Source organism: Parambassis ranga, chromosome 1 (assembly GCF_900634625.1).
Source record: "Parambassis ranga chromosome 1, fParRan2.1, whole genome shotgun sequence".
NCBI lineage: Eukaryota > Metazoa > Chordata > Actinopteri > Ambassidae > Parambassis > Parambassis ranga.
Window position 1 is genome coordinate 6,095,704 of NC_041022.1, and position 20,734 is coordinate 6,116,437.

At 43.9% G+C, this 20,734-nt stretch overlaps 1 protein-coding gene across 1 annotated transcript; it reads left to right on the forward strand.

The window, feature by feature from the left end:
- Positions 1-114: 114 nt before the first annotated feature.
- Positions 115-20,685, forward strand: gnav1 (guanine nucleotide binding protein (G protein) alpha v1). The gene is made up of 9 exons (XM_028411645.1): positions 115-588; positions 750-841; positions 6,454-6,546; positions 6,996-7,156; positions 9,145-9,273; positions 15,680-15,809; positions 15,972-16,043; positions 17,945-18,032; positions 19,518-20,685. Exons 1-9 carry the CDS (start codon positions 459-461, stop codon positions 19,706-19,708), a joined length of 1,086 nt encoding a protein of 361 aa, XP_028267446.1. The 5' UTR covers positions 115-458; the 3' UTR covers positions 19,709-20,685.
- The last annotated feature ends 49 nt before the right edge of the window (positions 20,686-20,734 follow it).

Below are 20,734 nucleotides of genomic sequence, written 5' to 3' on the forward strand. Positions count from 1 at the left end.
AGTAAACATGCCATCCACCACTGAAACATGTAGTTTTTGTTTTTCGGCCACGCACAGGTGAAACAGGCGAGCGGCACCGGGACGTCACTTCCTAAGGAAGTGCAGAAAGTTTTCCATCTGGGTGCAGGCTGGTGGGAGGAGGCTCTGTGAGGAGAAGTTTGCCAAGGCGGTAGGACCGAGTTTGAAATCTGCCGCAGATTCTCGGAGTGATGCGTAAAATCCGTTTCTTCCGCTCGGTGTGACCAACAGCGACTCTTTAAAGACCGTTTCGGAGATGGCTTGAACTTTCCCCCCTCTCCTGTCTGCACGGTATCTCAGCAGAGTTTTGGAGCAGCAGCAGATTTTTTGGAGCATGCAGCTGAAGGTGAAAACAAACTCGGACTGATTCCAGTTTTTGGACTACCCCTCCTTTTTGTTTTCCTCTCTGGCCGCGGACCTGGAGGAGATGAGCGCACAGGATGGGACTGTGCCTCGGTACCGAAGTTTCGGAGGAGGAGAAGAAGGCGAGGACACACAGTGCCAAGATAGACAGAGACCTGTACGAGTGCGCCAAGCGCGACATGAATCTGGTCAAGATACTCCTACTAGGTGAGACTGACACATGTCCTGAGTTTGGCCCTCATATTATTTGTAATTAAGTCCTGCTTTTTAGCCACCATTAAACTTTATACTTCTTGCATAAAACCTGAGCACAGACCTGAACACATGCGTAAAAAGACGCATTTTACCCACCTCATCACCTCCTACAGGCGCAGCAGAGAGCGGCAAAAGCACTTTGGTCAAGCAGATGAAAATCATCCACAGTAATGGCTTCACCAAGCAAGAGCTGACCAGCTTTAAGGTTGGACACACACACACACACACACACACACACAATCCAAGCTTGTATACAAAGGTTTACATTAATGTCAGAAGAACCTCCTCTGTCTGTCTGGAGGTCGTTGATGCTGCAGGCTCATTTTAAAATGAAAGTTAGGTGAAGTAGCAGTGATGGAGATGAAATGGAAAACGAGGTGAAGCTTATAGCTTTCCTGAGATTTCTCATGATACCCGGGGTCAGATCCAAGCTGGTATGCAGTGGTTTGGCCCGCATCTGCTCTTCCTCCTGTGTGTGTGTGTGTGTGTGTGTGCGTGAGAGTGAGTGGAAGCCAAATTCCTCTGTTGTACGAGGGGTAAGGATGGGGTGGGGAGAATGGAAACGGTTCAACACACACAGAAACACACAAACACACCAGTTTCACTCTGTTTTCACCCTTCAGCTGATTTGTGTCTGAGGGCTTATCTCCCCTCTCTTCCCCGTTTTCTTCTTCTTTTCTGTATGTTTCTCTCTCTCTCTCTCTCTCTCTTTCCTCCTTTCTGTAATGAGTGTGTGATGACAGGCTAGGTCTTCATCACGATACCTGCTCAACAACAGAGAAAAGACTGACAGGCCCAAACCTCCCTTTAACTGACAGTCTAACAGACTGTGAAGCTAAAAAGTGAAGCTTTAACATTCATAGGAAAAAAACTACATTTGAACAGAGGGACATTTGTGTCCTCTGTTGTGGTCTCTGGACAGTATTATACTCACGCACACTGATGCCGGAGCTCCCTGTTGTTTGCACAGAGGTCTGTCTGAGAGGTTTGAATGCATTCCTGCATGTTCCTCATGCTCGTCTCTTTCTGCGGCCTCAGTCCTGTCAGCAGCGGCGTCGTTCTGTCTTTATTGGACTCGAGAGATAACCTCTGAACAGGCTGATTACTGAGCTTCTGTGCAGTGTTTAATGTGATGTAAGTATCACATCATCTTATGCTGACCTTTCTAAATCAACATTTTTTTAGGTAATGTGTATTAATGTATTAAAACATATAGTGGTGGGACTCGTCACCATGGCAGCTGGGAAAGATGGAACTTTTTTTTTAACTTTACTTAAACATCACCCTGTTTTTTACCACCAAACCTCAACCACGAGTCTTCAATGCCTAACCCCGAAAACAAGAACAAAACAGAAGTGACGGGGAGGAGGAGGGATGTGATCCTCAGACTCCTGGACTCCTCATTTCCAAAGTTTGCTGGGAATCAGGCAAAATAAGACGCTGCCAAGATGGCTGCAGCCTGAGCCACCAGGCTGATCTTTAGTGTGATGTCATGGAGGTCTCATTCATGTGTAAAGGTGGTCTATGAGTGGGTTGCACTCTTGATGTCCGTCGTATTTTGGGTTTAATGTCAGATTGCGATATTGCCTGAAATCAAAACCGCGATTAATTGACGCTTTGTCCTCGATCATCGGTTATTGCGCCAAAGGCCGGTTCGAACCCAGGACCTCTTGCTCCCAAGCCACTGATGATCCCACTGTGCCACAAAACACATGATTAATCGCCACAAGTGCATTGCGTCGCTTTCTGGGCATGAATGTCGGTTTCGATATGGTTTCGATTAACTGCCCAGCCCTAATTTCGGGTCCACAAAGCAGCAGTCGTGTCAGGTGACCCAGACTCCCACCTGCTGAGCCAGCAATTCCCAAAAATAAAATGATCATATGGTTCTACTGGACCAAACCTACCGGATCATTTTGTGGAGTTTGCCTCCTTATGTTTATCATGTGAGAAAGGGTTCAGGTTGTACTATCTAGCATGTCAGGAAAAAGAGTAACCAGGGTATCAAAAGTACCAGAAAGCTCTGCTACATCTGTAGCCGTTTTTGTAGCGCACAAACCAGCTCTGCCCTGCTAGCTGTTCTGACCCACAATCCTCAGGAGATGCTTCACTTCACTGAGGTGCTGCTGCAACCATTTTATGTAAATTTGACTCTGACGGCTGAACAAGAGGGTCAAAGTCCGATGCAGATCATTGGATGGCGTGGGTGAATACATCAGCAGGGTTTAAAGACATTTCACATGTGTACGCATGCACACACATGCATCAACACATCTCATGTGTCGTCTCTGGTGTCCGTTGGCTTTGCTTTTGTTCTCAGGTGACGCCCCTATTTTCAAGTGGAAAAATGACTCTAACCCACAGGCCCGCCCTTCCCGTCCCTTCCCTGACTGTCCCATCCTCCCACAGCAAACACAAACACGCCCTCATCTCCACACACACACTCACACACACACACACACACACACACTCTGCATGAGGTCATTGTACTTTATCAAACACATTGTTTCACACGTGCGTTTGTGTTTATCTGTGATGCAGTAACTGCTGTTTTTTTCTGTCAGCCACTGCAGTAGTAACCATCTCCACCCTGCCTTAAACTGAGCAGGTTATAATCCATATTTCTCCTGAAGAAGCCTCTCTCTCTCCCTCTCTGTCTCTTTATCCCTCCCTGTGGCTCTGCCAGCCTGGTTTGTGTTGCATTAGGACCATGACAGGAGGGCAAGTGGGCTCCTCTTTGTCTCATCCTTTTTTTATTTGCAGCCTGAGGCCATGGTGTTGTTTTTACTCCAGAGAGTCTGATGGGCTGAGATTTTCCCTGCATTCTCTTCTACACACACACACAACTCTGTGCTTGTTGCTTATGTCTGTGTGTGTGTGTGTGTGTGTGTGTGCAGTTGGAGTGGTAATGCTCATGAACTCGATTTGTAATCTTCAGCCTGGAATCTTTTGTTGATTCAGGTGTTTGTATGAGAATCTCTGTTGAGGTGAAGTTCCTAGAAAAATGTGATGGTTCTTAAAACCTTCTCATCAAGTTAAAATGGAGGTAAAAGCCCACAAACACACTTTGTGTGCTTAGTTATACATTGTTAGTACAGCAGTTTGTGGTTAATGATTAGGTATCAGGCCTCCACCAGTTCAGCCACATACTCTGGAGAAGACAAATGCTGCTGGTTTTCCGTGCTCAGAGCTCAACAGCAACCTGAACAGGAACAATAGTTCAGTGTATCTGGATGGATTTAGAGATTACGCTGTTGTTACGAGACTCATAATATCTCTGCTGACGCACCGTGCACCACAAAGTTCCCACAATGCTTTAAACCGCCAGCAGGAAACAAAGGTCGAAAAAGGTGCAACAGACTCCGTTGATTTCTGTCTGATGAACTTCCTTCACACACACACACACACACACACACTGGAGAAAACAGGGTGTCAGTTTGCTTTGAGAGGTGACATATTCCTGGTAATAGGTTCAGATTACTTGTGGGCTCCATTCCCTGAACAGGCTGCTCCAAATGTTTCCAGGACTTATCATTTTTGCTGGAGTTTCAGTCACCTCCTCCTCCTCCTCTTCCTCCTCCTCCTCCCTGTCAATACCAAAAGCTGTGAGTCAGACAGGGACAAACTAGGAAAGGTTGGACAAAGGTGAAGGAAGGAAAAGGAAAGAGAATCTGAAGGCAGACACAAAAATAGAAAATCTGGATCAGCGACATCCGAGAAGAGTCATTTTATTTAACTCCAGGGGGTGAACAGATTAGCAGACACACCTGCACAATAGAACCTAACAATAGACCTGCCTGCGGAGTTTTCTGACAACATTCAGTGTGTGTCCTTGACTCCCTCCTTCTCACAAATCTGCCGATTTGTGGAAAAAAAGTTGCATTTCTTTGGATAGAAAACATTTCCAAAGCTGTTATCACAAGCAGTTTGATATGTTGTTCAGTATGTGTGTGTTTTACTACATTACTCCCTCAGTCCAGAGTCACCAGGATAGTTAGTGTGTATGTTGCATGGTTATCTGTCTCTGTACTGACCCTGTTAATGGCTCCTGATTTATTCCCACTCAGACTCTGAGCACTGTGTGGAAGACTCAGGTCTTTAGCTCTCTAGTAATTCTCTGTAACTACTGCCCTCTTCTGCCCTTTGTTGACCACCCCTGCATCGCTGCTTGGTGACTGTTGGACTGTCATTCTTGGCACTTCTGTTTTATATTTTACAGTAAGATAAGCAGAGTTCACACTTCATCAGCTTCGTTGCACTTTCTGGCCTGTTTGACATGCATCACAAGCAGCAGCTGTTAATCACTGTTAAAACAGTGCCTGAATGTTGCAGAAAACATGGAAATGACAGTCAAAACCTCTCAAATCTAAAGACATCATCACTATTTTGACTCAATATATATTTATCAAAAGTGTTCTATGCTCCTCTGCTCATGCTGTTGTTGTTTAGCTGCCGCCTGAGTTTAGATTGTTTCATCCCTACATCAAACATCCAGATTTGAACTGATGTTTATGGTCGTAAAAAGAAGGAAACTGCAGCATAAAGGTCTGCTTTTATTGTTTTTGAGACCATAAGAATGTGATGTTGTTATTATGCAACACATTTTATTGAGAAATTAAGTTGCGTATCTCCAGACGACAGAAGAGGGAGACACACAAAGCAGCTTATTCCTGACACAAATCAATGCAGCGCTGTCAGCAAAGGTTTCAGCCCGACTCTCCTCCTGAGATGAAGTTCTGTCACCTCACACACACTTATCTCACCTCACACATTTCACTGAGAGAGCAACGTAACTCAGTCTGCACACACACACACACACACACACACACACTCAGAGAAGAGCAACCAGACTGTGATAGAATCGTGATGGAATGTGAAGCTTATCTTCAGCTGGAGTGACAGAGTAAGACACACACACTGTTCACCTCTGCAGTGTTCTCTGTTCAGTTTACAGGTGTTTATTTTATACTTTTTAACCCTTTCTGATTTCTGATGGATGCACACACACACACTCACACACACTGACACTGTAGCGCCAGCTGTTTTCTAACTTAATTGAGTCCATTTCTCAGATTGGAATCATCTGGTTCTAATCTCAGAGGTTTCCTCGGGGCCCCCCTTACAGCCTTGGGGGCCCCCCATACCTGCTTTTCCGGTATGCTGTTAAAGTGTAGCCAAAATATGATGACAACCTACGCAAAAACACGGCACTGTACTTATTAACTAGATTAAGTAAATAAGAAGAGTGTCTGTCCTTGTGAAGAATCTTAGGGTCTTGAAGCTCTTTGTTTTGGAACTCAAATCCACATTCTTGGATGGCAGCTATCACCACTGTGGACCTGTGGGCTGGATCCTTGTACAGGAGGAAAACGCTCCTCTTGCCAGCATGCTACACTAAATCATCTCTGTTTTTTCTTGAGATCAGTGCAGTGGGCCCCTGTGATGTGGAGCATATTCCAGCTGTCAATGGGCTCACACCCTGAACAGGTCACCAGCCCTTCGCAGGGCTAACATAGGCAAACAACATATAGGGAAACATAGGACCATTGGTTGTGATTAGACACTTTCCAGCTCAGTAGCTGACCTTCTGGATTTGGGTCATCTTCCATTTAGCAGCCTGCTTCTTCACCATGTTGTAATGAGGAACACCACCCCCATGTCCTCATGGACCTCCGGGTGTGATGCCTGTTCTGAAGCACTATTCAAGTCAATGAAAAGTTTCAAAAATGTAGAGATTCTTGCTTTGTTGTTTGATTCTTAGTATTTATGCAGCGTTTCTTGTCTGAACTTGACCTCTGAACTCTTTATCTTTGGCAGCCAGCGGTGCTCGATAACCTCCTGACATCCATGAAGTTTGTCCTCCATGGAATGGGCATCCTCCGCATCAACCTAGCAAACAGCAGGAACAAGGTATCAGGATTTTCTCCATATCCTCCCTTTATGCTGCTTCTTCCTGCACTGCACCTAGATGGCCACTAGAGAGCAGCATCTCAGCGCTGTAGCACAACCATGTGCATAAAGGCAGAGCAGAAAGTTGGGTGATAAGGGGGTGGGTTGATTGTGTGACTTAATTTGATTTTAACTTTATTGTCAAAGTTATGAGCGCTCATACTTTATCCACCCACTCGGCACATCCTGCTGGAGATAATGACCAAAGTATTTCCTCTATTAATTGTCACGGATGTGTGTGTGTGTGCGCTTTTTCATGTGTTTGTGCACACTGATAAATCAGTCTAGAGAGCAGAGACAGATTCATAAACTTTTCTGTTGTTTAGACTTACATCCTTTTTTCCATCTGCCCTCCCCTCCATCCTGCTCATCCATCCATCCATATTCCTGTCTTCCTGTCGTCCACACAGGTCCACGCCCATTCTGTCCTGTCATGTGGGAGGTGTTTTGATGAAGACCAGGTGATGTTTCCCTTCCTGAACCATGCCCTGTCCTGTCTGTGGGCCGACCAGGGGGTGCGGGCCGCAGCCGCCCGGGGATATGAGTACGAGCTCAATGACTCTGCGCTGTAGTGAGTACCCTTCCAGCACACGCTCACGCTGAGCTGATGAGATGCGGGGGTCTAATTAGCTGGACTAAGCAGCTGATGCTCGGCCGTCTGCTCGCTGTCACTGGGTGTCAACGTCTGCAGAGAGCAAAGAGGGAGGGAGACGGGCCACAGTCGTTCTGAATGCGCTCACAGCCATTAAAACTCCAAATATGTGAGTGGAGGTTAAAAAAACTCCATCTTAGGGATGTGAATAACAGAAATTAAAAATTGTTCACATTTAAAGCGAGGTCACATGTGAGCAGGCGCAGCAGTGAAAGTTAAGAAGTGAAGGCTGAATATAAGAAGCCAGTGCAGTTCAGACGGTGTGTGTGTGTGTGTGTTTATTTGAGTGTGTGTGTAGGAGAGATGCAGAACTTGAGACCCAGCAGGAGGCTGTCTGTTCTCATCCTCTGAACCAGTGCGAGGCCTCGGGTCTGGGGATATCTACACCGACAGGCCCCTTGATTCCAACCGAGAACCACCGATCGTCACTGCCACCCTCTGCTCCCCACATAAACACACACATTGTACAAATACTCCACCTGTGAGGACCTTAGCACGTCCTCTAGATTCTCCTCTGCAGACTGGGGTCTTTTTTGTTGTGGTTAAGCAATCTAGGTGTAATTACACACAGATTGTTGGAGTGCTTGAATTGATTTTTTTTGCTGCAACATTATTGATTAGATTGAAGGGCTAATTTGCTGGCTTGTTGGCCGCCCATCAGGTAGCTCCTTTGCCATGATGATCAGTCCTCTCTGATCTCAGCTAACACAACAGAAACATAACAGATGAGGTGGAGGCCAGAACCGTCTTTAAAGCACATTTTAGTGTTAACTAAGTGACAAACACACAGAAAATGATCACCCTCTGACTTCAGAAAGCACTTCAGCATCTCCTCCTTAATCTTGCTGTCTGACTTTTAAAGCTGCATGAAGTGACACGCAGACATTAGTAATCGAGATTAGTAAGTAAGCCAGATATTCCTCACAGAGGTTGCTGGAGACGTTGCCCAAAGGAGAGAGAGAAGTGATCATTTTTTTGTGTGTTCTCAGTCACTCTACCGTAAAAAATGACATAAATTTTTAAGGACAAGATTAAATACATATTCCAAAATCAAGGCAGAGAAAGTTATTTTCCTGGGCAAAGAAAAAAAACATAATATACCCTTTTGATGACTCGGAGAAGACTTTTACCTTCCGTTTCTTTTATTTTGGTTTTCTGCTCTCATCAAACGTGTTAAAAATCATGTGTGCACAACACAAAGAGTTAAAATCTAGCTTTCATTTAGATATCTCTGGTCACAAAAGGATCCAAATGATTGGTTCTTAGTGTATTTCTGTAAAACTTTTTTCTGTGCCAAGACGGCGATGAATAACCCTCTTGTGAAATGACCTCTCTGAATGGTCCTCACAACAGCAGAAGTGCAAACGCACTGTGGCGTGTTGTTGTTGCCGTGTGCAGCGTGCGGCAGGCAGTGTGTTTTTTAAGCAGCAGGATGTGTGTCGCTGTCCAAGAAACTGATTCAGGATGACTAGCTGAGAATGTCACAGTCAGTTCAGATAGGTGGAGATGCCCAAGTGTGTGTGTGTGTGTGTGTGTGTGTGTGTGTCACTGAGTGCATGCACACACACACATGATACCGTTGATTACACTAACTGTGTTAATAGCTTATCTGTGTTTGAAAGCTTAGCCTCAGAGTGTTATTATGGTAAACCACAGTGTGAATATTCATCGTGATGAACTTCTGCGCCCCCCGGGGCTCCAGCCTTATCGCTGCGCACCCTACCCGCCACCTGGCATCTGACACAGCCACAACACACACACTCACAGTATGCGAGCCTACACACCCAGAACTGATACCTGATTTTATTGCTTTTGATCTGAAGTTTGTCTGCAAGTTATTAATTCCTCCTTCTCCTTGTTTCTCCTCTGCCTTTTAACCTTCTCTCCTCCTCTTCTTCTCTTCACAGTTTCTTCGAGAACATGGCCCGCATCACATCCACAGACTACGTGCCCACAGAGACCGACGTCCTGCGAGTACGGCTGAGGACGACGGGCGTGATAGAAACCCAGTTCAAAGTTAACCACCTCATTTTCAGGTATCACACGACTTTTTATGAAGACGTAATGCGGTAGGATGAAGCTGCTCAGAACCAATGATTCACTCTGCACTCACACCGACTTCACGTCTTTAGCTGTACCACTCTTATCTCTGTCCACAGCCATGTGAGATGTGAGATGAAGATGGGTGTCTTCATTCAATATGTCGATATGGAACCTATCATTTAGCTTTACACACACACACACTGAAGCATCAGTGGCTCAGTCTTATCAGCGGAGCAGCAGAGGACAAGGAGTTGATGTCAGGTGACCGTATTCATCTGTGATCAATGAGTCCGCTGTCACATAATACCAGCTCCTCATCTTCATCTTCTTATGACTCCATCTATTTCCTGAAACCTCTGGAGGTCTCAGCAGGTAGATACTTAATGAACCTCTGCAGTGTGACTGATGCAAAACAAACATATCAAGGAAAAATTGTACAATAACCACTGCAGCAGATGTGCCTGGCTGCCCGAACATGATACCTTAAGAATAACTTTGACTCACATCAAAAGTAAAGAGCGCTCTGAGGTCATCTGCATCATCACTTGTCATTAATCAATTATTTGACGTATCAAAATTGGCGAAATATTGTGAAAGAAGGTAGTAAAAGTAAAAGTTTGCTGTGATGTCACATCCTTTTTCTTTTTTTACTCAATGTGTCTGAAAGTCCTTCAGATTTTGGAGCATATGTTTAGTTTAGATAAAGCTGAGTGAAGGTCAAAGGTCATAGTGATCTTTAATGAAATAATACATTGGTTTTAAAGATAAAATTCATGTGAGTGACTTCACTGTTTAATGTTCTGCAAAAACTGTTCTCTGAGTCTGGAGGTTTTTGTTATTCACAACTAAAACAGTGACGTTGACTTTTAATCCTCTAATATTAAATTCAGTTCATTGTTGAACATTGTACCAAATTCCAAAGCTTAAATATTGTGCTTACAAGTCTGGGGGAAAACACGAGGCGAGGGTGACTTGGACCTTTTAACTTTGACCACCACAGTCCAGTCTTAGTTTTACCTTCACACATACAGACAGATGGATATATGACCCAACATAATACCTCCCAGGAGTATAACAATTCATGTTTTATTTGGTGTTTTTATTATAGCCTGGGCAGTCATACTTACTGTGGAATGGGTCTGGCTTGGAGTTTTCAAGTTTTTAAAGCAAAACCGACAACAGTCGGTTGAACGCTGAACGCTGCTGTCCACAGATGTTTTTTTGTTGATACTAGTCTGGCCTACGTCACATGATTTGTTTCTCTGATTGTTAGTGTATCCAAATGCATCCAGATGTAGCTTAAAGGTAGGGTAGGTGATTTCACTTTTTGTTAAATTAGTGTAACTTCTCTTTACAATCCGATAGCAAGCAATTATTTGGCAGTTTCGCTTTAAAACGAAGAATATTAATCATCTGTGGAAGCTATAAAACGCTAAAAACATCAGCCAATCCTCCGGGTGGACCCTGTGCGGAGTATTGGCTGGTTGTCACTCTCTTCCTGCTCTGCGCGCACCAGAGAGGTACGTGCATGATGGCCGAAGTCACAGACGGCAGCTCGTCTTCAGGTAATGCACGTACATGTGATTGGGAGGCGTGGCTTCGAGAGAAAGGGGCGTGTGTTTACTTTCAAAATCTGGCTGACTCTCACTGAGTTTTCAAAATCTCCTACCCTACCTGTAATATCCAACTGGAACCCACAGAGACCAGACTAAGTGTGTGCATAGTGTTAAACCTACTGTGTTTGTCCTGTTCCTGCTTTATTTTGTGTGGCTCAACTTGAGCCAGCATGTGTGACACAACTCCAAGACCCCTCCTAAACTTGGTGTGCTGGCTGATTCTGAGTACAAATGAAAACATACCTTCACTGGTTGACTAGAAGATCGGTTGTAGTTAGTTATTTTCTATTATTTATGTGGTGAAGAGGACCTGTGTCAATATTTCAAACAGCAGTATTGTATCACAGCTGGTTATTTGCTGGCCAAGCATAACATTAAAACTAGAGAAATAACATGAAATTATTAAAAGTAAGGTTAAAATTAGAGAACACTGAGAGCTGAGTTTCTACAGTGTAGGTTGTACATTTTTTATTGGCAGGATAAAAGGCCCTGGCTGCCTCTGACAGCGTATCTGTCATCAAATTCATGAAAATCTTATTATTACTTCATCCTTCTTTCTTAGTAATATCCACCTGAGGAGCTCCCCCTCCTTCATCCTACCACGATATCAGCCTGTCCTTCATCCCTGCTCGACATTACGTCTCATATGGAATTATAATAATAAAACACATTACCGCAGCTTTTCATACGGCCTCTGTTTAGCATACAAACATCGTAGAGAGAGCTCGTTTGTCAGCTTGTGACTTCACTCTGGAGCATCGGTGTGACACCTAAGAGCCCCTCGTCTCTGCATGCCGGATGACGCGCCAGATCTTTGACTTGATTTGACAGAAGTATTTCTCTTTAGGAAGAAGTTTCTGAAATGCTTTGATCGTAACAGAACCTGTCATCCTGTGCTGATAAACGCTGCCTTTTCCTCGCAGTCTTCCCGGTTGCGTCATTTAGAAGAAGAACTGTTTGTTTTTTGTTTTTTGTTGGTTTCTTTCTGCTGTGGTGATGATGGAGGCAGAGTCCCAGGTGGTGCTGCAGGATGGAGCCCAGTCTCACACACCCTCTCTTTAATCTGCCTCAATTCTAGAGAAGATACATAATTGGGTTTAGTTAATTGACACACTGCACCGGGTGTGTGTGTGTGTGTGTGTGTGTGTGTGTGTGTGAGCAGGTTTCTGTGTTTGACTTGAAAAGATGAAGCCCTGGAGGGTTGATGAAGAGCTTAGCATAAGTTAGTGTAATTATTTCAAGTTTGATATTAAAGGATTTAGACGAGTCTGTACTTTTATCAATGAAGGTTGTTTTGAATGTGAAATCTGAGTCATTTCTAAGGTTTGTGGTGACATCACATGTAGTCCGGCTGTGGCCATCATGGTGATCTGGTTTTCGGCTCTGCCTCGGTCTGTGCTGTAAACACTGAAGCTGTGTTTGTGGCTGTGAGACGATGTGAAACGATCTTCCTCGGCTCAGTGACTGCGTTGCTCTCTTGTGCTGGTTCATACTTAAGGTTTCTCATCTGTGCCACCATCTGCGCCCTGCACTCCTGCTTTTATTATCTAAGGATTGATTTATGTTTCAGTGCCAGTGTTATCAGTGCTGTGAGTCTTTAGAAATCTTTTATAATCTTTCAGACATGTTGCAGGATGTGTGCTGTTAAAACCTGCAGATTTCTTGCCGTTACCTGTGTATCATTTTCTCCAGTATTTGCATGCGTCCGGTTGGCTCAACATGCAGACATAAATACATAAAAACATAACAATTAAAAGAAATAAACATGAATAGTGAAGTTTCCACTGAATAATAAATCAATAATTCATATCTACATGGATGTTTAATTGATTCCGGACAACTTCTTTGATAACATTCGAACTTATGGACCTGCTAAAGAGGAAGAATAAAACAAACCTGCCTTTTCATGATTTATGTATGTCAGCTGAAATCATGGCAGATAGTTACCGTTTAGAAATGAGCATCTGTTGCTTTACCTTCTTGTTTGAAAGCATCTTCTGTAGAAGTAAACACACAGTGAATGATTAAATATGGATGATGTTTAACCTCAAACTTAACTTCCTTCAGAAACACTAAATAATGAATGTGACCAAATGGTCATGATGTCAATAATTAAACACCTTCTATGAGCAAACAGAACGATCCCAGAATGTACAGTAGTCATCAGTGTCTGGCTTGATTTTTATTGGCATCATTAATGTTGTATGTCCAAAAAAAATACATCCATAAGTCGTTAGCAGAAACGTACCTATGAGTTGTATCTGGCGGGATTGAACAAACGTGCCGTTTTATTGTAAGGAGGACACCTGGAATTGGCAATAAATGTGTTATGTTATTATTCACACACTTAATCTACCGTGTAGTGGATGACAGGCTTTCATCAACCTGTGTGTGTGTGTGTGAGACACGCTGCCTCGTTAGCATACAGACACGGTCCTGTTTGGTCTTTGACCCCTCAGTCTAATAAGAATCTGAGTCTTTTCCTGCATCGTTAACATTAACTGTTCTGATAATTACAACAATGTAGATGAGGTTGAGCAGCAGGACTGGGAGGAGCAGGAGGAAGACGTAGACTAAGATGCTGTATTGAAAGAAATCACATTTTTTTCTCTAATATTCCAATATGTCTCCTCCTTCAGTCAATGCTGCAGAAACCCAGAGCCAGACCCAGTGCAAGTAAGGGCAAAGGAAAACCCGCCTTTATCGAGTAGACACCTAAAGAAGGGTCCTATGGGGGCAGCCTCACATAAACTGCATAAAACGTGAATATATGAAAACAATGACATTTGTACATGAGAAAACCAGGACTAAAGGATAATATTCTGCTTTGCTCCGGTGAAGTGAAGTGTGAGCGCAGCCTTAGATATGATTGGCTCCTTTTGAAGGCAGGCGGGGGGACTGAATAGGATGAGGAAGCTGAAGGGAGCACACCTATTACAGGAGTGTGTTATTAGGTAGTCGCTGTGCACCTGACTTGTTAGTAGGCTTGTGAAATGAAGCATTGATATGCTCTCTGCCTGGCTTCAATTTCCATGGAAAGTTTCCATTGTGACTCCTTTCCTTATGTTAGCGCTGCCGTTCCTGTTTATTTACCTCGCCGTGTTTCCACATCTTCCACATCCCCTCTCAATAAAGAGCTGCATTAACTCAATGGATGCTCGAATGGAAGGTGAGAGATGGCACATCTGGCTCTGGAAAGTGGATTGAGCTGATCTGTGCTTCTCTGTGCTTTTACTCCTGTTGTGTTTCTCTCTCTCATTCTCCTGGAGAACACTGACCTTTACGCTCTTTGTGCTGCTGTGTCGTGATTGTCTTGGTTAAAATTGAAAACAACCGGTCTGCAGAGACATGCGACTCTCTTCTTCTCACGTATGTGTGTGAGTATAAATTGCATATTTGAGAAATACCTGACCTTATCCCAAACCAGTACAATCTGTCATTGATTAGAGTCACCCCTTGGCACTACAGTGTAGCTTATACCATCCGTATGGAAGGTCATGAACGCAGAGACGGCGCCGCCTCACATTTTTCAACTGGAAATTGAATTCAGGAGATGTCATTTGACATGCTTACCAACACACACACAAAGCACAGCGCTGCCTCCTGTGACCCTGATCAATGATCAAACATGTTATTAGTGCTATAACACAGACTGACTTGAGGATAATGTTTCAGTAATATTATTCTGTGTTATGCTGTGTGTCAGTTTTTCTCTCCTGAATGTTTCTGATCGAGTGTGGTGGTCTGGTCTTCCTCTACGTGAGCTTCTGTTTGACCTGATTAAATTTGGTTTTACAGCTTTACTTGTTGATGGAATTATTTGCAGAAACAGCCTGTAATTCAGTGTTTGTGCATCCAGGACACACACGGCTCATAATGTGAAGTAATCAACCAAAGTAATAAGTTAAAAGTACAGGGATTATGCTGTCTTTAGTGTATCTTTGATCGTCCTTTCCATCTTTTTCGTTCTTTTGCATCACAGAAATAAACAAATGTATACACAGACGGACAAAATGGTTCCAACCTGCATTGTTGCATCCATCCATCCAAACAGCTGTTTCATTAGCTGCTCACCACGATGTTACCCTCTCCTTTTTAACCAATTAAATACCAATGCATTGAAACAAGTGAGCACTTGAACGCAGATCAGCTAATGATCACCGTTTAATGACATGCTTTATGACCATACTGCAGCCAGCCTCCAGAGAGCTTTGGTATCAAGAGCTGTCATGGCAATTTCCCCATTGCGGGACAACTTTGCGGGTTTTCTTTAGTCCATCTTTGCAATGACCACTGAGCCCCACGTTGCCAGTTTCAGGGCCGTTTCAAGGTACCTACCCCAAAACAGCCCTGAAAAAAACCACAGGGGAACTTCTGAGGGAAGATTTGCCGTGTAATGGTGCTCCAGTCATTCCTCCATCTTTGAGAAAAGACCACTAGCTACTTGAGCATGAACGAACCCGTTGTGAAGTCACCAAGCAGTTTTTTAAAATGTTTTGTGTGATGGCTGCCATTTTGACAGTGCTAATTCCAGTGAACAGCAGTCTGACATGGCATCCACCGAGCTTCAATGCCTATTATGAACTTTAATTTAGACAGTTAAACCAAAGCCGTTTTTATACCATACTGTAAACATGCTTCTGTTTTAAAGTTAGACATTTTAACATGGAGGTCAACAAGTGGCCATGAGAGGAACTGCAGTATATATTACTTCCACAGATTGTAGCCCCCTGAGTGCTGTTGTATTGTTGAATCTTTTTTGTCTTTGTCCATGTCTGTGCAGAATGTACGACGTTGGAGGCCAGAGGACAGAGCGGAGGAAGTGGATCGGTTGTTTTGAAGACGTCAGGGCGGTGCTGTTTGTGGTGTCACTCAGCGGATACGACATGACTTTGGTGGAAGACCCCTCCATGGTACGAGCTGCAAAATCACTCTCAGTCTCCAGATAGTAGAGGGAACTTGTAAAGTCTCAGCCATTTGGAGTGTGTTTTTTGTTTTATCTTATGTTTTAAACTGTGCTCTCTGCGTTCCTCTGCAGTCATTTGACGGTGTTATTGTCGTTATTCTCTCTGCAGAATCGTCTTCAGGAGAGCATGAAGCTCTTTTCCTCCATCTGCAATAACGTCTTCTTCCGCAGCACATCAATGGTGAGAAATTGATCACTCTCCTCACCTCAGGAGGAAAGGAAATAAGCACTAAAACATAAAGGAAGGAAAATGAGCTTTCATGTTGGCCTGGTTTAAAATCCAGGAGCAGACAGCCAGAGAAGTGTTTGTCCCTGCTGTGGCCAGTTGTTCCCAAAGTCCCATCAGGCACCTAATGCTACACTCCTAAAACACCTCTGTGACCACGTCCCATAAGAGACCTCAGGGATAAAACGTCATTTGTTTTGCATTGGACAAACTCACCTCGCTGACTTGATTCATGCTTGAAGGGAAAAAAAAAAACAGATATCCATCTGTAACGATGGTTCTACAGGAAAAGTTAGAGGCTCACCATCACTACCTAAACTTTACAAAACTTCCTAACAATGCATTTGAATATGTCATGACAGGAAAGCAACGACAGCTTTGTTTTAAAGTGATGAGACAGACAGCGGCGTCCACCCCGTCCCCTCAGCCTGACAGCTTGGAGCACACAGATGACTCCAGGAGAAACGAGCTAAACCCCCTTTGTAGCTCTCTGTTTGTTCTCTGTGACATTATGAGACGAGAATAACACTAATGTGTTTGATAAATGCTGTTTCCACGCGGCCTCGGCCCTTTTTGTCTCCGCGTCCTCTGTCACTCGCAATTAACCAGCGAGTTTAATTAGGGGGAGCTTCGGCAGGGTGACATTTTCCCCCTTCTCACTCTGTTTTTCCATTCCACATTTCCGGTAAATAATCACATTAAAAACTACCATGTAATGAGGCTGTTCAGTTTTGAAGCCTACTTGAGTCACTGCACATTGTTGCTCCACATTTTATTTTAGAAGCTTTTCAGTCCGGTCAGAGTCTGGACTGAAGTTTTAGGGCGGAATTTGAACCAATAACTTAATTTAGCAGAAAATCTCTTTGTGGGCAGCAGTGGCGCAGCGGTATAGCAGGGTTGTCCCGTAACCGGAAGGTTGGTGGTTCGATCCCAACTCCTCCCTAGTCACTGGTGTGTGTCCTTGGGCAAGACACTTTACCTGCATAGCCTCCAGTGTACTCACTGGTGTATGGCGCTCTTTGCTGGGCTGCCTTGAGCAATTTCCCCATTGTGGGACTAATAAAGGTTTCAATTATTATTATTATTATTTAACCTGAAATTTTTAACTATAGCACAGAGGCATAAAAAAACTTATTTAAAGCTTCATTAGAGCTAAATGGGCAATTAAATGTCTGTGTGTGACGTGTTTATGAGCAGGTTTATGTGTGGGGCTGCATGTTAACATGGCTAACAGGCTCATTAAACAACAGTGTTTCATGATACCTTTTTTTTATGTGGGAGGAAAATTCGTAACCTCCACCTCAATTAACTCCTTACTGTGGCTGGTCAGTGATAATTACACAGGTAGGTGTTGCTCTGTAGCCTGTTCATTGAAAATCTGCTCCACCTGATCCCTCCCTTGTTATTATGACGGGCTGTGAGTGTGTGCGGTTTTCAGATGAGGGAGAAGTTGGTCACAGTTTTAATTGGTCTGACTACAAAGCATGAAAGTGTGCTGTGGCGACAGAAAGACAGATTCATGGAAGCCGTTGGTGCAGACTGTGTGAAGGATTGATTGCACACTGAGGCGTGGAACGAAGTCATTGATCCGCCATCGTCACTCCATCAAGTGTATCAACACTGCTATTGATTTTTGCCTTTTACATGATTATCTGTAAGTGACAATAAATGTGACTATTATTGGTTCCATTATTCGGGTAGTTATTGCTGCGCCACGGACTGGAGTCACCAAATCAAATCAGCAGTTTCTGGATTCTCATGATCTTTTGGATTGATTATCCTTTTTCCACAGGAGAGGAGGCCTTTGGGCTGTGATGAGTTTCCTCTGCTGATTGTTTGTTTTCTGTTTATTGCAGATTTTATTCATGAACAAGATAGACCTTTTTCAAGACAAGATTTTACACTCTGGACGACATCTGCGGTTATACCTGCCACAGTTTAAAGGTAGGGCTGAGATTGATGGGGTTTTGCTTGCTTACACCCACATAGACGTGTTAAAACAGACTATAAATAAAGATGGATCAACTGTCCATGACGTCACCCATAAGTTATTGAAGAACTCGCCACCCAGGTCCATCCTGGCAGCGCCTGACTGCCTAACTCCTGTTTAATCGTGGCAAAGAGGTGGAAATTTGGTCACTTCTTACTTTGTCTTATTCAACTTGCCTGTTTGTAATATATATGGCTGTGTTACTGCAGCTGGAATTTTTTTTTATTTTATTGCACATTATCATGCATTAAGGAAAAAAAACAACGTATCTTGAACAGCTAATCATATGTAAGATAAAAAACTGTATATCAACGGAAGGACCAGCATCCTCAGACCGACTGATGCTAAGCTCTTGGTCCCCCTACACGCTGTGTTAGTTTGGGGGATCTGCTCAGTATTTCGCTTCCCCTTGTCTCGGTTGGCTCAACAGGGGCGACGTCCCCTCTGCTCTCATGCAAATGTCAATAAAAATGCTAAAACACTTGGGATTGGGGTCAGCCAGCAGAGCAAGCGTCCATTTCACTCTGACCTCAGATATGATGCCGATTCTCATACTGTGGCTCGCAACCATTTGTCCCCCACGACCTGATTAGAAGAGTGCATTAATCAACCAGTCATGCATCAGATCATTCCTCTGTTGGCATAGTAACAGATGTACAAAGTAACTAAGTACATCACACTTATCAGTTTACTCAACAGTTTGGCTCCACAGTTTCATGGCAAGGACCAGTGTGCAGGAGTTAGTGGCCACTAGTGGTGAAGATGGAGAATGCAACCAACCCATCCCTTGCAGGAGCTTAAACCAGTGTTTGGTGTGTTCTGTTTGGGCAGCTATAGAAATATGGATGGACTGAGGACCCACTCCCTATGTCTCTGCTGATCGATCTCCAAGCAACAACCTCTAGAGCTAAAAAACAAAATGCTGAAGTGAAAAAAAAAAACTGCAGTACCTCATGTGACCACATGAGGCTGGCTTCAAAAAAAGGATTTGGTTTCCATAGACCTCCATGTTAAAGCCTGATTTTGTTGCTTCCTATTCACCAAGGCATCACTTGCCACCACTTTGCATTAGCATCATATTATGTGGAGTCAGATCCTGCCAAGATGGCAACGACCACAGCCTCCACATGGAGAATCAAAACAGCTTTTTGTGACATCATCATCATGGAGTTAGTCCATCTTTACTTACAGTCCTCATGGATCTCCCTGAATTCAACAAACTGGCCCTTTTAATTACGAGTTCAAATTATCCTGTGTGCAGAGGTGGAGTGTAGAAAATAAAGCAGATCACTGTAGCTCCACAGCATCCCTGTTGATGATGATGTCATATACAGTCATAGGTCTTTGACATGTACAGTCATGTTCCCCTCATATTTCTCCTCTCTGTCTTTTATGAATTCACATCCAGATGATTCACCTCCACCTCATCTCTCCACCAGGTGCAGACTGCGATGTGGATTCGGCCGCCCGCTTTATTGCCGCCACCTTCGTCTCCCTCAACGCCACACCCAGCAAACTCATCTACCACCACTTCACCACGGCAACCGACACTTCCAACATCCAGGTCGTCTTCCAGGTGGTCATGGACACAATAATCAAGGAAAACCTGGAGGCGGTGTCGCTCCTGTAGAGCTGCCGGCGGTGTGAAAGTGAGACCGTGCTGAACTTTGAATGTCTGCTTTGAAGATCATCTCATCCAAACACGTCTGCTCTCACTCACATAAGGTGCAGCCTGGGCCATTTAATCTCCTGTGACTCTTGATTGCGTGTAGCTTTGAAAAACCCATTGAAAGGTGAAGGACTACTTGACCTTTGGCTTTCAATTTCCCTGCTAAATATTATGGGCATTAATATTTTTGTACTGTAGGGATGAGGCTCGTTTTTAAAGACTTATATATGAGCCGTTTACTTGTGTGTCCCTGTGTGTGTGTGGAGGCAGGACAGAGAGGGGGTCGAGGATTTACTGTCTGTTCGTTAACTTCCTTAGCACGGGGTTCACTCATGCATACCATCATGTGTTTTCCACTCATCCATCACTGTGTCTCCGCCGTGCGTCACTCCCTCGTAATGAGGCAGTGATCACAGTTAAAGCACATCCTCACTGCGTGCATTTTTAATCCCATTCCTCTGACTCTTCCTTATCAGCGATGATGCTGGGAAATGTAATATGAAACATGAGGTGTACACTAAGAAGCATCCCTGAGGAGGCCGACTTCAGTTTAATTCCTTTCACCTTTGACGGATGTTTGTTCCAGTATCTGACACATGCACACGGGAGGATGCCTCCTATATGTGATTTGTGTGGCATTAACTCTGCTGGAGTTTTGTTTGGAGGGCTCCCCTGAGCGACTGACTGCGCTATCACGCCAGAAACACTGACTCCAGTAATAGACAGGATATGGTAATGACTGATGCAGGCTGATATGGAAACAACAAACAACCCCAAGTGCCTGGTGAAGAGGTGTTGTTTTATTATTTAAATGCATCATATGTGTATGAAATGAATATTTGCCCCTCTGTTAAAGACTTCACTGTTATCTCAGATTGTTATTATATGGGTTGTGTATTGCAGTCAAACTGCAGTACAAAATAAATGTTTATATGTCATAACAGTGTAATTGTTATGTTTGTTTTTTTAGAGGAAAACATAAGCCAC

What these genes read in the sequence shown, in the direction of transcription:
- gnav1 (XM_028411645.1), top strand. Translation starts at nt 459, where the DNA reads ATGGGACTGTGCCTCGGTACCGAAGTTTCGGAGGAGGAGAAGAAGGCG. An exon ending in TCTTCCGCAGCACATCAATG is followed by an intron (nt 16,044 to 17,944) that starts GTGAGAAATTGA and finishes TGTTTATTGCAG; the next exon opens with ATTTTATTCATGAACAAGAT. An exon ending in ATACCTGCCACAGTTTAAAG is followed by an intron (nt 18,033 to 19,517) that starts GTAGGGCTGAGA and finishes TCTCTCCACCAG; the next exon opens with GTGCAGACTGCGATGTGGAT.